The sequence below is a fragment of the Anas acuta genome, chromosome 3, assembly GCF_963932015.1.
Source record: "Anas acuta chromosome 3, bAnaAcu1.1, whole genome shotgun sequence".
In the NCBI taxonomy this organism is placed as follows: Eukaryota; Metazoa; Chordata; class Aves; order Anseriformes; family Anatidae; genus Anas; species Anas acuta.
Window position 1 is genome coordinate 116,651,152 of NC_088981.1, and position 16,211 is coordinate 116,667,362.

The following is a 16,211-nucleotide window of genomic DNA, read 5'->3' on the forward strand; positions in this document are numbered from 1 at the left end:
TCTCCATGAGCTTTCAGGTTGAAATTCGACGGATTTGGGGTTTTGGGGGAGGAAAATCACCCCCCGAGGAAAAAAGGAAGCAGAAACATGTGCTGCAGGAGGGAAAGGCAGTGCCATCGGCGGGCGGACACTGCTATCTAGTGGTGCCAGAAGTGGTTGTGCCAACGGGGAAGAAATATTAAGGGATGAGCACGAGGAGGGCAAGAAAGCACCAGGACACGGGGCTGCAAGGACGAGGCAGAGCCAGCGAGGCGTCAGGCAACTTTTCTTTTTTATTTCTTATAAAATATATTTCATATTGCTGCTGTAAAAATTACATTTCACATTTTTATTTTTTATTTTTTTTAATTATTTTTTTTTTTTTTCCCAATAAAAATAATACTTGGAAGACAGCCGAGAAAAAAGCTCCGAAGAAGACAAGAAAATTCACCGATACGGCATCAAGCCCAGCCCGGCCGGGCAGCGGGGGCCCGCAGGAGCACGGGGACAAACGTCCCCAACCCCTTTTCCCCGTGCCACCACCGCCTGGCACCCGTCCCGACGTCACCCCCTGATGGTGACGGGGCGCTGGGTGCCAGCGCGGGGCCACCCTGTGCTGGGGTTTTCCTCTCGGGGTGCAAGCACCCTCGGCAGCAGCGGGGTGTCACCGTGGCCGGGCTGGAGAGGGAGAGCAGCCTCCAATTAGTGCCCAATTAAGAGGTTCCTATATACATACATACACGTGGGAGGCAGGCGGACCAGGGAAAACTCTCCAAGCTGAGTTTCCAGGCTGGGGCTGGAGAGGAGGCGGTTGAGAGCAGGAAGATGGTCAAGAGCTGGTTGGAAGCGAGTTACAAAAATGATGAGAAAAGGGATGGGAAAGGAGGGAAAAGCGAAAAAAATTAGAGGCCAGCCAACCCGAGAGGTGTTGTGGGAGCTGCAGGAAGATAAGAAGGTTTTTCTGGTTTAAAGTGTAAAAAAAACCAACGAAATAGTCCCAAACTGAAAGAAAATAAAAGCAACCCTGCACCAGTTTTGCCATTAAAATAAAAGAGAATAAAAAGGAAAGAGCCACGAGCAAGAGGACGATTTTGTCCAGTTACGTCTGTACCGCAAAAGCCTTCGGAAAATCAGCTGCAGGCGCCTCCCACCCCCTGGATAAAACACTGATACAAAAACATTCCTGTGCAGGAAAACCCTGGCAGTAAGTGCTATTCCCTGGGGGAGGCGGCGCTGCACGGGCTGGGGGGTGGCGGGGGCAGCATCCCCCAAATTTTGGGGGGTCCCACCGTGCCCCCGTCGCACCCGGGGACCCAGCACGCACAGCACACCTGCTTATTCCAGAGTCACTGACATTTTTCCTAGAAAAATCACCTTTAGCAGAAAATTTCCTTTTTTTTTACACAAGCCCAGGCTCCCGGCAGCAAGAAAAACCCCGACCTGAAGCAGAAAAAGGGCGAGGGGTTGGTGCGGATTGTCGGACGCTGCACCCTGCTTTGGGTTTCCTGAGTGCTGGGGCCCCAAAACGGGGCCCCCACCTCCGTTTCGGGGCAGGGAGGGCACGGAAAGCAAGAAGGGAGAACCTCTGGGTCTCTCCGAGTCGCGGGAGCGAAGGCACGGGGGCTGAGGGAGCCACAAATTCCCCCTTTTTGGGGTTTGATGTCCGTGCTCCGGGTGCTGCTTCAAGCCTCTTAAAATTTGGGAAGGGAAAACGCAGCGAGGTGCGGCGGGGGACTTCCCAAAGCAGCACTTTTCACTTCTGAAAACCCCACGGAGAGCCCACCTGAACCTTCAGCATCACCAAAAACCCATCCGTGCCCTTCCCAAGGGACAACCACGCTGAGCAACGCGGGGCAAAACGGGACGGCCAGCGGCAAATTTGGGGCCTGCCGGCTCTGCGACCCGAAGATCAGCTGGCAGCAAAGGCCTGGGGGCGTTCTGGAAAAGAAAACAAAGCTAAAACCAAGTTTTTGAGTAGTGCAAGTTTTTGAGCATTGCTACCAGGACGCAGGGCACGAGGCTGAAAACCCGGTGTTGGAAGTAAAGCGTTGGCCCCCGCTCCGGGGATGGACGATGCCAGCAGGAGAGGAAAGGGCTTTTCCATCACCCCAGCCTCACACAGGCTCCAGGAGGAGAGAAGAGAGGTTCTGGAATGATATTCTGTTTGGATATACAAAATTACAAAAAAAAAAGGTTGACAAGCACCAGTACCACGTGTATAGACAAACCTGCTTCGCCTCCCCTGTCCCCTTCAACGACAGGGCTCGCGTCCATCCAGGAGCGAAATAATTTGGCAGAGCCACATGATTTGGTTTTAAAGGGGATTTCAGTTGTACTGCGTGGCCCTTAAAATCACCCCGGGCTCAAGCCTCGTGCTGGGATCGCTCTCGGCTTGATGGATAAGGGTTACAGGCTGAGAGTAACCTGCAAATATCAAATTATATCCAAAAAATGCAGCAAGAAAAAAAAAAAAAAAGTCCAGATTCCTGCCCCGCTGCGGATGGAGTGCGAAGCGAATTTTGGTTTGCCAAAACTGGGGCCGTGCTGTGATGCTGAGGGAAAGCCCTTCCCAGTCCTCCCAGCTGCCTGTTACTGGCGAAGCCAGAACTTCTTTAAAAAAAGACCAAATTTGTTCAGCCTGGCTTCGAAAGAGGGCCACGGTGGAGATTTTCACGGAGCAAAGCAGAGGTACAAAGCCTAAAATGAGAAGGAACAGCTGCTTTTGCTTTAAAAACCCCAATAATTTTCCTGATTACAAGGTTTTTTTTCCCTCCAAACCAACTGGAAGCAGACAGGCACAGCTCCCGTGCGACACAACGCGAATAAAACCCACATCCACACGGGCACCCGGGAGGGAAACCCGTGACTCCTGCCCCAAAAATCATCCCTACCCTGCTAGCAACAGCCCAACAGCATTATTTTTTTTAAAGCTCTCATTGTTATCGACACCGTCCCTTAAAGGACTCGAGGGATTTGCACTTTTTAGGGAGCCAAGGGCCAGGGAAAGCTGCCTCAACGCCTCACCCCGGCCCCGGCGCGGCGGTGCAGGAGGTTTTAGTGCTGACCTGGGAAATGCAGGAAGCTCTTTGGTCCCCAGATCACCTTTTTAGGAGCTCCCCCTGCCCGCCGAGCCACCAGCTTCTTCCTCCCAGCCCCAGTTTTGACTGTACAAGAGGGAGATAATTCTTCACGTTTAAAAAAAAAAAAAAAATTGGAAAACGTTTTCTTTTTTTTTTAAAAAAAAAAGAGCAAACCCAGCTGATGTACAATATACAGAAGGAGGAATTTACACGCAGCTCTGGAGGGCTCTTCTGGAGTCCCAGGAGGTGCCTCCAAGGTCCCTGGTTGCAGCAGTGAGGGACTCCGGTGCTCCCCGGGGAGGAGCAGGGAGGGAAGGCTCAGTCCAGGAAGCGTTGGCAGGCTTTTTTCCACCGGCAAGCCGTGCACCACTGGTCCCGGTGCTCGATGCCGTACACCTTACGGCACTTCTTGGCTTCACCGCGGACTTTCCTGCGAAGGGAAGAAGCCGAAAATTACCCCAAACTGTGAAATTTCGGGTAACGTCTCCGCTATACCCAGGGGAAAGCCCCGAAAGTGCTGCCGAGCATCGTTTTTGTAGGATCACAGAATCATAAATCACCAAACCGTGACCCCAAGCACCACGTCCAGCCTCTCCTTGAAAACCCCAAAGGCTGGTGAGGTGGGAACGCGTCCCTCCTGCTCCGACGGGACCCTCACCTGGTGCTGAGGGGCACGCGGGGCGGCGAGGCGACGATCAGGTGGGATTTGAGCATCGGCGTGGGCGGCTGGGGTTCGCTGAAGCTGAGCGACCGGCTCCTCACCTGCACGGGACAGCCAGAAAAGGGGAATTTATAAACCCAGGAGGGAGCCCAGGAGCACCCCAAAGACCAAGGGGAAAGGACGAGGACTCACCGGTGACAGGGACGGGAGAGTCGAGGTGGCGGTGGCCCAGCTGATGCTGGTGAAGATGTGGGGGGACACTGGGATTTGGATGGAGGGCAAGGCCTGCGGGGAGAAAGGGGGAAAAAAAAAGGAGTTAGCGTTAGCCCTGGGGGTCCCGTTCCCACGTGCAAACCAGCACGGGGCACCGCCAAACTGGGAGCACTGGGGGTGGGAAGGAAATCCTTGGTGCAAGCCCTCCTGTGGCTCCTGCTGACACAGGACAGGGCACGGGCAGCGTTCCCCCTTTGCTAGGGCAGAGCCTCTTTGCTCCTGCGTTTGCTTGCAGGGCTCACGCCAAACCACAGGCAGCAGCCTACACGTGCCTGCTTTTTTTTCTTTTTTTTTTTTTTTCACCCATTTACGTGGGCTCCAAGGAGCTTTCTGCTTTTAGTTTAGTGCCCGGGCGGGCACAGAAACGCACAAAGCTTCGGGATCCGTCCCTCCATGCTCAGCCCCTGAAGCTCCAAGTGCTGCTGTGGCAGGGGACATGGGACAGGGACCGGCCAGGAGGCCACCACCCCATATCTCCAGGTTCCCCGAACAGCAGGGACGTGCAGGATCCGGCACGGCCGCATTCCTGCCGGGCTCTATCTGCCGGGAGCAGGGCGTGTTGCATACCACCGCCGGGTAATTGCAGGGGAGCAGCGGAGGCCGACAGCTCCCCTGGCTCTGAAACAACCTCGGCAGCAGCCCCTGAGCCCCCCTGAAGCCCCCGAGCGCTGCAAACGGGGCAGGAGGGTGGCTGGAGCTCACCTGGTAGGCGTGATCGGCCTGGATGTGCCAGAAGGAGCTGGGTGCAGACTGGCTGAGCGCGCTGCTGGCCAGAGCCGGCTCCAACGCCGGCGGTTCCAGCAGCAGAGCCTCCGGTTTGGCCAGGGCTTGCTGGATGATGATGGGAGAGGATGAGGATACGGACGCGGGGCTGGTGGCTGCCACCGTCTCCGGAGCGGGCTCTTCCTTCACCTGCACCTCGGTGTAGTAGAAATCCTCCTCCCGCTTCCGCTGCTCCGAGTCGGCGCTGTCCCTGCCAGGGAAAAAAGGGGGAGAGGGGTGAAAATGCAGCTCCTGGGGTTGGGGGAGGGAGGTGCTGCAAGATAGGAGGGCTCTGCCTGCAGGTGCCAAAGCGTTTTGGTGGCTGCTGCCTCTGTGACAGCAGCAGCACATGGTGAGCGCATCTTCCAGCGCCGCCAGAAGCACCAGCGGGGTGACCAGGCACTGCTGGCTGCAAGTGAAGCCCTGAGGTTTTGCCCAAGAGGGAAAAAAAAAAAAATAAGCCCAGAGCCTTTTTGGTTGTTGTCCCGCTGCGTTTCTTGGCACTGGATGGCAGTCCAGCACTGCCGCTGCACCCACTGCCAGCACTTTTCCCGGAGCACTCAAAATGCAAAAGAGGAGAAAAACGCATAAAAGGAGGAAAAATCAGAGGCTGTGGTGAGAATTGCAACAGCAAAGCTGCTCCCCACACCCTAATCCAGTGCCTAGAGGCAGACCTGAGCTGCACAAACTAACCCCGAGCACTTTTGCCCTTGAAAATTTCCCATCCTGGAGGGGACAAGTGGCAGCAGTGCCAAGCCTGCTGCACAAATGTGGGGCATCTATGATTTTGGGGTTATTTAGTGCAGGAATTGGTGGCTCCTGGCATGCTCGGCACCAGGGCACAGAGGTTTGGAGGCTGGGCAGGGGCTGAGGAGGTGAAATTTGGGCCTTACCCCAGGTGCTGGGTCCTGACGTGCCGCTTGATGCCGACGATGGAGCGCAAGACCTTGCCGCAGCTCGGCCACAGGCACTTGTACATCACCTTCACCGAGTTCTGGGGGACAAATAGAGCTCGTGGCACCCCCAGCTGGGTGACAACAGCCCCTGGGGGGGTTGTCCTGGGGGTGCCGGGGTTTTTTGGTACCTTTCTCTTCCGCGGAGCCGGCTCGTCGAGGAGAAAGGGGTCGGAGTCGGTCTCGAAGCCGTCGTCAGCCGGCGGGGAGCTCAGGGCCTCGCTGGAGTGCTTGGGGCTGCCCTCGGGGTGTGGGGGCGAGGGGGTGGAGATGTCGCTGCCCCCGCTCCAGTGCCCGCTGGTGGTGCTGCTGCCGCTGTCCGACACGTCGCCGCTCTCCTTCCAGGGATCACACACTGCCCGCGAGGCTGCATGGAGGGGGACACGCAGCCACTGTCACCGTGGGGAGGACCAAAACCCCCCCTGGGGGGGCTGAGAGCAGCCCCGAGGTTGGATATAACCATGAGGACGTTTCCCTTCTATTTATTTCACATTTTTACACAAAGCCTTTGTGCTTTTGCTCGGTGCCAGCTCCCACTTTTACCCCACTTCCCCGTCCTCGTCCACAGCCAGCGGGCGGCCAGCGCTGGGGCACGCACACTTCCCACGGCTCCCAGCTGCTATTTTTATCCCCCGGGCTCCATTTGACTCCTCGGGAATGAAACCGCCGCTAAAAAAAGGAGCAGCCGGGCGGTGCTCCCCACCCCGGGGCTCCCCGGCCCCCCTAGGACGGTCACGGAGGGCAGGGTCACCCCGTCTGCGCCCTCCAAAACGGCACCAGCACCACGGGCTCCTCCGGGTTGCATCCATCCCAGCCCAGGCTGGCAAAAGCACCAGGGTATTTCTCCATTTTTGAGTGTAGATGTTGTTATTCTTATAATAAAAGTGTGGTTTTTTGTGTGTTTTTTTTTAATGCACACTCACGGGGGATGCCGCTGTCGCTGGCAGGAGGGCTCTGCACCACGGGGCTGCAGGAGAGGCTCGTCAGCACCATGGCCGCCACCATCTCGTCCATCTCCACGGCCGCATCGTCTTTCCTGCACCGTGGGGGGGGACAGAAATGTAAAATTCACGGAAAAAAAAAAAAAAAAAAAAAAAACAAAGGAAAAACCCACCACGAGCAGGGGAGCCGCGACCTGCGGCGGCATCGCGGCTCCCACCAGCGCCTTGCGGGCTTGGGGTCATTTTTAAGTCACCAGGGAGGATGTTTTCTCCCTCAAAGCAGGAAATAAATCCGCCTTAATCCTAAACCGCACCGTTCTGAGGATAACCCACTCTTTGATAAAGCAGAGATATCCCCGTCACCTCTCTCTCTGCTGGTAGAGAACCGAGCCGGCCCGAGGCGTGTACCTCTTGGGGACGTCGATGCTGCTGGACACCGACCTCTGCAGCGCCTCGGTGGCATCTGGCCGCGTGTCCTGCATCCTCCAGCACGTGTGCGAGCCCTGCTCGGGCTGCAGCACCTTCACCTTGTCGCTGGGGGGGTCGTGCTGCTCCGCCAGCCCCCCGAATTCCTGCCCGCTGTAGGTGACCAAAACCTGGAAAAGGAAAAGGAGAGGCGGGGAGGTTTGTTGGTGCTGTCGGAAATCCTGACCCGTGCGTGTGACGTCCCCACAGCAGGGGGATTTGGGATTGAGGCTGTCTCAGAGCTGGCCCTGAAAAGTAAAGGGGTGCCGGGGCTCACCCCAACCCCGCTGCTGAAAGCTCTGCCCCTCCCCGGTACGTTAGCTCAACCTCAGCTCATTCACAGGGCATCACCACTCTGGACGGGATTTTCCCCAGTTAATTCCTCTGGTTTGGCTTTCCTTGCACGCCATCCTGTGGCAGGCACCCCCAATCATTATAATCCCTGGGAAAACACGTAAATGAGGGGATGAAAAATCAGGGAACGGAGGTCTCCTGGGCGTAGGGACCTTAAAATTGCACCTCGATTCCTCCTGTCGCCGCTCTCGGGCAGGAGGAGATGTTCAGAGCTCTCCTCCTCCTCTTTCACCCGAGGCTCGCTTGCTTCTCCCGGGCTGTTCCGCGCCACGAGCAGCCCCGAGCCTATTTCTGGGGATGGAAATGTGGCTGTCTGGAGGCACTACGTGTGTCTGCAGCTATTTATAGGCCCAGGAGCCCTCTTTAGGGTGTCACACCAAGGAATTGCTACGGGACGGACACATGCACCCAGATATCAACCAGGGAAAGAGCCTGAAAACATCTCGGGTGGGACATCCAGCAGGAAAAAAGATGAAGGAGGAGTGCCAGGACCCATCTGAGCTCCCTCGCAGCCTCTGCAGCCCGTACCCCTTCCTGATGCTCCCCAAAAACAAGGAGCGAGGCTTCCCCACCACAAAAATCCATCCTCCTGAGCTGGGCACCACGCAGGGAGGTGGCACCTCCTTCGGTTTGCGAAGCCACCAAGCCAGAACCCGGCTGTGCTGCTGAAATCCCTCCTCGTTGCTGTTTTAAAGTCATTTCCAGCAGCCAAAGCAAGCGGGCAAAATCCCCCCCGTGCTGAAGCACACGGGAGAAAACACCTCCTAGTGTCCCACGGCTCATAAACAGGGGGCAGGAGGAACCTGCTGGGTGCAGGAGCAGCCAGAAAACCCACCAAGGGCATTATTTACACAGCGTTTCACAAGCTCTGCCCGGAGAAACTTTTACAGCTCTGCGGGTAGGAGCCAGGAACACGCGCTGCTCCCTGCCGCAGGTCAAGGCACGGCCCTCAGGGACAAGAGGCAGGGGTGTCACCACGTCTGGGTGACGTTTTGGAGGAGCTGTCACCTCTGTTTCTTCCCCGGGGGCTGCTTTTCCAGGTTTTTCCTGCTTTTCCTCACCTGCAGACCCTAAATCCCGGGGCAAAAAGCTGCCAGGGATGCAGCTCGAAACCCAAGCAGGATCTGGGGGGGTCCCCTCCTCTAAAGGGGTGCCTGCAGGTGTTAGGATGGATGCTGGGGAGATGGGACAAGCTTAGGGAGGAGCAGTCCACTGGGGGAAAACGAGGTGTGAAATTCATCTCCTTTAGCCAAAAATGTTTGGAGAATACTGGAGGGAAGTGTCCGGTCCTCTCCAGACACCCATTTTTAGGATTGGAGGCAGCAGAGACAACGTGGCCCAAATCCATCACGCACAGCCCAGGCTAAGCGCACACACCCCCATTAACATCTCCCCAATTACAGCTCCCCCCGGGACCTTTAATTAGGGAAAAAAACCCTGATTTTTCTCCCCCTGCCCCGAGCCAAAAGCTTCCTTACGTACTTGCTGCCCGGCGCACAGCTGATGGTGCCCGGGGCTGGGGAACCTCGGTGCCCGGCTGCTCTCCTCCACCGCCTGCGGGCAGGATCCGTCCTCTGGGGGTGCCAGGGGGGCAAGGGGCCGGCTGAGGTCGGCGGGCAAGGCGTGGATTTGGGGGGCCACCAGCACCCCGTCGGGCGCCGAGACGCGGGTGCCGAGCAGGGAGCGCTTCCCCAGGCGCCTGGACAGCACGCTCGCCATCTCGGCCACGCTGCAGGAGGAGAAAAAAGGACACGGGGAGGTTATCTCCAGCACAGGACCGCGATGCGCAACCAGCAGCAGCACCCCAAAATCCCGATGGGGTGCACCCCCTCGCTGTCGTCACCCTAGGAGCCAAAGCCACGGCTCTGCACACAGCCAGAGACTCAGGCACGTGGGGACGGTGCCCATAAAAGCCCCGTTTTTGCCGATTCCACACCAAAAGTCCCCCAAGACGCCCTCATTTCCTCCACGCCACCTTCTCGGGGTTTTGGGGGAAGCCTCCTGCAAGCTCGCACCTCGTGCCCTGCACTCCCAGGGTCAAGAAACGGCCGCGTCCTCCTGCCCAGTTTTGCTTAAAAATGAAGCCTTTGGGGCATTTTGGTCTAAATAATCCTTTTGTAACTATTCCCAGCCTATTTTTGCTCGGGTTGGTGTGACTCTGGCAAGCACGTGCCCACAGCTGCCTTCTCTGGCTTGTTTCTTTGGGTTTAGAGTTTTTGCTGCTGTTTTAGGAGAAAAAAAGTGGGTTTAGGGTTTCTTAAAACCAAAAGAAATCCAGGTACGGGGACAGGCAACGCATCCTGGTGCAGCCAAGGCCACTGCACCAACTCCCAGCATCTCCCCCATGCCTTGGGATGCACCCCAAAAAAAACCCCTCGCATCCCTCAGGGTGCCAGACCCGGCTGTGGGGGTTTGCTGCTGCCCAGCCCAGGGTTGAGGCAAGAAATGCTCGGTTTGGGGTCACAGAGAAGTGGTGTTTTACTGCAAAACGCAAGGATTTTGTTACATCTGGGCCGGGCGCGCCGTCCCGGGAAGGGTTACACCAAACCCCGTCCCGCTTCAAAGGCCGCCCGGGATTTACGAGGTCCTTTCTGAACAACCACGCGCGCCCGGCTCGCTCCGTCCTCCCCCGAAATCTGCCTGTCCCCGGGTAGAAAATTAACAGCGCCTTCGGAGCCAGCCAGCAGGACGAGGAGGAGGCGGCGCGCAGCGGGGAGCCCCCGCGATGGAAGGGGACGCAAGCACCACGGCGCTGCCAACCCCAAAATGCCAACCCCAAAAGCCCCCCCGACCACGCTTCCTTCCAGCATCATCCGTGTGGCGAGGATTTGGGGAGAAATAGGGCGGTTTTGCTAACCACTCCTTGTAGGATTGCTGCTGCTCCTGGAGGTTTTAGCCCCAAATTTCGGCCCGTGGCACGCGTTGATGTGCAGGGAAGGAGGAGAGCGGCACGGTTGCGACCCGGAGGCGCAAAACCCTCCCCCCAAAATCCCTTTTGGGCCTTGGAGCCACATCTGCTTCCAGTAGACCCCGTCCTTTGAAGGCCGGATCCCGTTTCGGCGCTCTGCCCGGAGCCCAAAAACACAAAAAGCGAGGCGAGGAGCGGGCGCTGGGCTCGCCGCCGCCGCCGGAGCCGCCTCGAGCCCTCCCAGCTGTTTGCAATCAGGCGCCGCAGGGGTCAGCGCCGGCACCGCTCCCAAATTATTTTCTTGCTCCAATGCCCGGGCGTGCGTTTTTTTTTTTTTTTTGGGGGACGGCGAGTTTCCAGCTCCGGCACGTCAGCAGCCGGCACCGGAGCGGAGCCCGGGGGCAAGAGGCCGCTCGGTTAACGAGGAGAGCTTCGTTTGGCTCGCGGGGAAGGTCAGGGGATGGCAAAACCCAAGGCCTGGAGCTCAGTACCCGGGTGCTGAGCTTCGGGTCCGCAGCGGGAAGCGCTTTTTGCTGCGTGTGTGCGCGGCAAAGCCAGCAAAGCCCGGTTTCCCCCCCCCTTTTCTTGGAAAAAAAATAATAAAAAAAGTACAGGTTCCTTCAAACGGAGCCGAACGCGCGCCACAAAGCACCGCAGATGAGCACAGCCGACCATAAAATCCATCTTTTAAGAGCCTCTAAGTGCTGCAATAACTGACAATAAACCCTTTAGCTTTCCCGGTTCAAAAAAACCCCTTCTCGCCCCAAAACTCCCCCCCCCAGAGCTCCTGACAAGCCACGGCACGGCCGCGCGCAGACGGCCGGGAAAGAGATCGGGAGCGAATCGCGAAGTTTGGGCTTTTATTGAAAAAAAAAAAAAGAAAAAAAAGCTCCTAAGAGAGGTGGCAAGCGGCCGGGAGCGGCAACGCAACAGCTTGGTGCGGCGCCAGGATCCGGAGCAGGGAGCACACAAACCCCGTCCGAATTCCTCCTCCCTCTCCGAGCCGAGCAGCCATAACCCTACCCAAGCGCTCGACAACCCGAAAAGCGGCGGCGGGGAGCCGCTGCCGGGTGATTCCCGAGGAAAAAGGCTTTGGGAAGAAGGCCGCAAACGTCCAAAAAAAAATTTAAAAAATAAGAAAAAAATTGCACTTTCCGGCGCGGGCGCTGGCGGCGAGGTTTCCCCCCGGGAAAGGGGCCCCCGCTGCGGGGGAGCCCGGCCCCGCGGGAAGGCGGCCAGGAAGGAAAGGGCGGCAGCGGCAGCTCGCCGGGTCCGAGAGCGGCTGGGAGGCGGCGTGGGGCGTGCACGCGTGGGTGTGCAAGCGCACGAGGCTGCACGCGCGCGTGCGAGGCCGGGGAAGCGCGTGCAAGGCTGTGCGAGAGCGCGCGCGGGGCTGTGCGAGCAGGGGCAGGGCTGTGCGAGCGTGCAAATGGATCTGCGAGTGTGCACGCGTGTGGTTGTGCGAGTGCACACGCGCGTGCAAGGGCGTCCGAGTGAGCGTGCAAGGGCGTGCAAGGCACGTGGGGAAGAAGGCAAGGCCGGAGGGCTCAGCGGGTGGGCACGCGCGGGGTTGTGCAAGCGCACGCACGCGTGCAAGCGTGCACCGACGGCCAAGTGAGTGTGCAAGGGGCGTGCAAGGGTGTGCAAGGGGTGTGCAAGGGGTGTGCAAGGGCACGTGGGGAAGATGGCAGGGCCGGAGGGCGGCCCCACGCGGGACACGTGTGCGTGGGGCGGGGGGACACGGGGAAAATAAGGGGGGGGTAAAAAGGGGGGGCATGCACGGGGCAGCACGGGGAGGGCGGGGCGTGCAACAGGGGGGGTGTGCAAGGAGGGGGGGGCGTGCAACGGGTATTCCCGGGGGGCGGGGCACGCGGGGGGGGCGTGCAATGCTAAAGGGGGGAGTGTGCAAGGGAAAGGGGGGGGTGCAATGCTAAGGGGGGGGGTTGTAAGGGAAAGGGGGGGTGCACTGCAAAGGGGGGGGGGTTGCAATGCTAAAAGGGGGGGTTGCAAGGGAAAGGGGGGGACGTGCAATGCAAAAGGGGGGGTGTTAGGGAAAATGGGGGGTGTGTGCAAGGGAAAGGGGGGGGTTGTAAGGGAAAAGGGGGGGTTGCAATGCAAAAGGGGGGGTGTTAGGGAAAATGGGGGGTGTGTGCAAGGGAAAGGGGGGGTTGCAAGGCAAAGGGGGGGGCGTGCAATGCAAAAGGGGGGGCTGTAAGGGAAAAGGGGGGGTTGCAATGCTAAAAGGGGGGGTTGCAAGGCTAAAAGGGGGTGTGCAATGCAAAAGGGGGGGGTGTGCAAGGGAAAAGGGGGGTTGTTAGGGAAAAGTGGGGGGTCGCAATGCAAAAAGGGGGGGGTTGCAAGGGAAAGGGGGGCCATGCAATGCAGAAGGGGGGGGGTTGCAATGCAAAAGGGGGGGTTGTAAGTGAAAAGGGGGGTTGCAATGCCGGGGGGGGGGCGTGCACCAGGCCCAGCACAGCCCCGCAGGACTTTGGCACAGGGGGGAGGGAAGCCGGGGGGGGTTTCCCCGTGGCGCAGCGCGGGCGGCAGGCAGCTGCCGGCCCCCTCCCGGTGGTCCCCAGGGTCCCCACGATCCCCCAAGGTCCCCAGTGTCCCCCCAGCCCCCTTCCCCGGACCCCTTTTTTACCTCAGCGGGGCCGCCCCCCACCCCCGGTGTCCCCGGCGGAGGCCGCCGCACGTACGCGGCCGCCGGTCCTGGAGGGAGGCGCGGCCCGGCCGGGCGGGAACCGCCGCTCCCGCCCCCTCTTTGCTTTTTTTTTTTTTTTTTTTTTTAAATTATTTATTTAATTTTTATATCTATTTTTTTTATATTTCATTATCCCCCCCCCCCCCCCCCTCCCGCCTTTCCCCGGTTCCCCTCCAGGAGGTCGCTCAAAAGAGCGGGGACCCCCCCTAGGAGGAGAAAAGGGGTTTTGGGGGGGGGAGACCCCAAAAGGGGACCCCAAGAGTAAAGGGAAAGGGGGGGACCCCCAAGAGTAAAAGGGGGGATCCTAGGAGCAAGGGGGGGATCCTAAAAGCAAGGGGAGGGGGGCCCCAGGAGCAAGGGGGGGTCTCCAGGAGGAAAGAGGGGGGACGCCAGCAGCTGGGGGGGGACCCCCAGGAGCAAATGGGGGACCCTAAGAGCAAAGGGGGTGGATCCCTAAGAGTAAGGGGGATCCTAAGAGTAAGGGGGGGGACCCCAGGAGCGATGGGGGACCCCCAGGAGCAAGGGGGGATCCTAAGAGCAAGGGGGGGACCCCTAGGAGCAAAGGGGGTGGACCCCCAGGAGCAAAGGGGGGATCCCCAAGAGCAAAGGGGGGGTCCTAAGAACAAGGAGGGTACCCCTAGGTGCAAAGGGGGGGACCCTAAGAACAAGGGGGGACCTTAGAGTAAGGGGGGAGGACCCCCAGGAGCAAAGGGAGGGGGCTTAGAGCAAGGTTTAGACCCCTAGGAGCAAAACTGGGCCTCCAGGGGCGGACCCCAGGAGCAAAGGGGGGGATCCTAGGAGCAAGGGGTGGACCCCCAAGAGCAAAGGGGGGAGCCTAAGGGCAAGGGGGGCCTTAGAGCAAGAGGGGGGGGACCCCTAAGAGCAAGGGGAGGTCTCCAGGGGGGGGACCTAGGAGCAAAGCGGGGGATCCCCAAGAGCAAAGGGGGGTCCCTAGCAGCAAGGGGGGACCCTAAGAGCAAGGGGGGACCCCTAGGAGCAAAGGGGGGGCCCCTAGGAGCAAGGGAGGGACCCTAAGAGTAAAGAGGGGAACCCTAAGAGCAAGGGGGGGACCCCTAAGAGCAAGGGGGGAAAACCCTAGGCGCAAAGCTAGGTCTCCAACGGGGGGACCCCCGGGAATAAAATGGGGGGGGGGACCCCCGGGGGTCTCCTCCCCGGCTGTCCCCGAGCTACTCACGGCGTGGCGGGGCCGTGACTCCCTCCTTCCTCGCCGGCGGCCGGGTTAAAGCTCCCGGGGCCGGGCTGGTGTAAACAACTCCCCACATGCTCGGCCCCTTCCTGCGCATTGGCTCCGCCGCCTTCTCCAAGCGCCCCCCCCTTCATCATCCTGCCCCCTCCTTCATCATCCTCCCCTCCCCTTCATCGTCCTCCCCCTCCCCGAGCCGCCCAAGTCCCGGTTGGAAGGGGAAAAAGGGCTGGAAATGGGATGGGGGCAGCCCCCAGGGCTTCCCCATATCCCTTTTTCCCTCAGATCTCCCCCCCCCAAGCCGAGTTGTTGAGGTGGAAAAGGATTTTTTTGTTTTTTTTTTGGGGGGGGAAAGCGGCGAGGCGTGGCGGGGCCGTGCCGGGGGTTGGCTCTGTGCGGCCGCGAGCGGCGTTGGCCCCTTCGGAGCCGCTTTTCTGAGAGAAAAAAAAAAAAAAAGAAAAAATCAAGGAAGAGAGGAAGAAATGGAGATTCTTTTTTTTTTTCGTTTTCAGGGAGGGCGGGGTGAGGGCTGCCGCTGTGGGGAAGGGGCTGCTCCGGCCTCTGATCCCCACCGGCAGCCCCCAGCCCATGCAGACCCCTGTAGGGTCCCACCAGGACACCACAACTCCTCATCCTCCAGCCCCCAAATCCACTCAGACCCTTGTAGGTTCCCACAACTCCTCATCTTCCAGCCCTCAACCCACACAGACCCTCATAGGGCCCCACAGCTCCTCATCTTCCAGCCCCCAACCCACTCAGACCCTTGTAGGGTCCCACCAGGACACCACAACTCCTCATCCTCCAGCCCCCAACCCACTCAGACCCCTGTAGGGTCCCAGGGCTCCTCATCCATCAGCCCCCAATCCACTCAGACCCTTGTAGGGCCCCACCAGGACACCACAACTCATCCCCTAGCCCCCAACACACTCATACCCTTGTAGGGTCCCACAACTCCTCATCCTCCAGCCCCCAACCCACACAGACCCCCATAGGGTCCCACCAGGACACCACAACTCATCCTCCAGCCCCCAACCCATGCAGACCCTCATAGGATCCCACCAGGACACCACAGCTCCTCATCCTCCAGCCCCCAGCCCACTCAGACACTTGTAGTGTCCCACCAGGACATCACAACTCATAAACCACCCCCCAGCCCATACAGACCCTTGTAGGATCCCACCAGGGCACCACAACTCATCCTCCAGCCCCCAACCCACACAAACCTTCATAGGGTCCCTGGCATTAGCGTTACCCTCCCGGTGACATCCCCACTTTCACCTCCGTACCCAAACTCGATGTTTCCAGTCCCTTTTCCAGGTCTCCCATATGTTTCCAAATGACTTTTTTTTTTAATTATATTTTTTTTAATTAAAGTTTTTTTTCTGCCAAGGGAGCTTCACCACATCAGGTCGGCATTCAGGAGAATTAAACGAACACCACATAAAGCTATTTGCTAAATATAAAGAACATTTTATTTGCTAAAAATAAAAAATAACCCACATGGCGACGGCTGCCGCTTGGGCAGGGGCTGGCGGCGAGCGTGCAACCGTGGGTGCAAGGTGCTCATTGTGGGGACGCGTCCCAGGAAAACCCCTTTGGACATTGGGGTTGAGATTAGACATCTCTAATTCGAAGGATAAATCATTTTTGGAAAGCTCCATCTTCCAGCTCTCCGCTCGCAGCGAGACGGGATTTAATATGGCATTTTAATCCAAAACTTTTGGGGCAGGAAGGGGTCATGGCCCGCTAGTTGCCTAAAACCCTAAAATCGCCCACTTTAGGACTCCAATAGCTCTTTTTGACGTGTGTTTGTATTTATGAGCCGAGAGCTCGCAGTGCCAATTACACCCCGTAATTAACCCCCCAGCTCCGTGGGTTTGGGTTTCCGAATCGGTGCTCGCTGGAAGTCCTCACGGACCTAAACGCA

General features: G+C 58.6%; 1 protein-coding gene across 2 annotated transcripts; it reads right to left on the reverse strand.

The window, feature by feature from the left end:
• Positions 1-253: 253 nt before the first annotated feature.
• On the reverse strand, positions 254-14,432 carry ZNF395 (zinc finger protein 395). Of its 2 annotated transcripts, none has more exons than XM_068678949.1 (10): positions 14,276-14,432; positions 8,951-9,197; positions 7,058-7,245; positions 6,632-6,744; positions 5,840-6,075; positions 5,649-5,749; positions 4,696-4,966; positions 3,913-4,005; positions 3,718-3,821; positions 254-3,489 (listed from the first exon to the last, which is right to left on the reverse strand). In XM_068678949.1, the coding sequence occupies exons 1-10, from the start codon at positions 14,422-14,424 to the stop codon at positions 3,378-3,380; spliced, it is 1,614 nt and encodes a 537-aa protein (XP_068535050.1). In that variant the 5' UTR covers positions 14,425-14,432; the 3' UTR covers positions 254-3,377. The 2 variants fall into 2 exon arrangements, with proteins under 2 accessions (XP_068535050.1, XP_068535051.1); XM_068678950.1 differs by lacking the exon at positions 14,276-14,432 and adding an exon at positions 13,021-13,152.
• Positions 14,433-16,211: the final 1,779 nt, after the last annotated feature.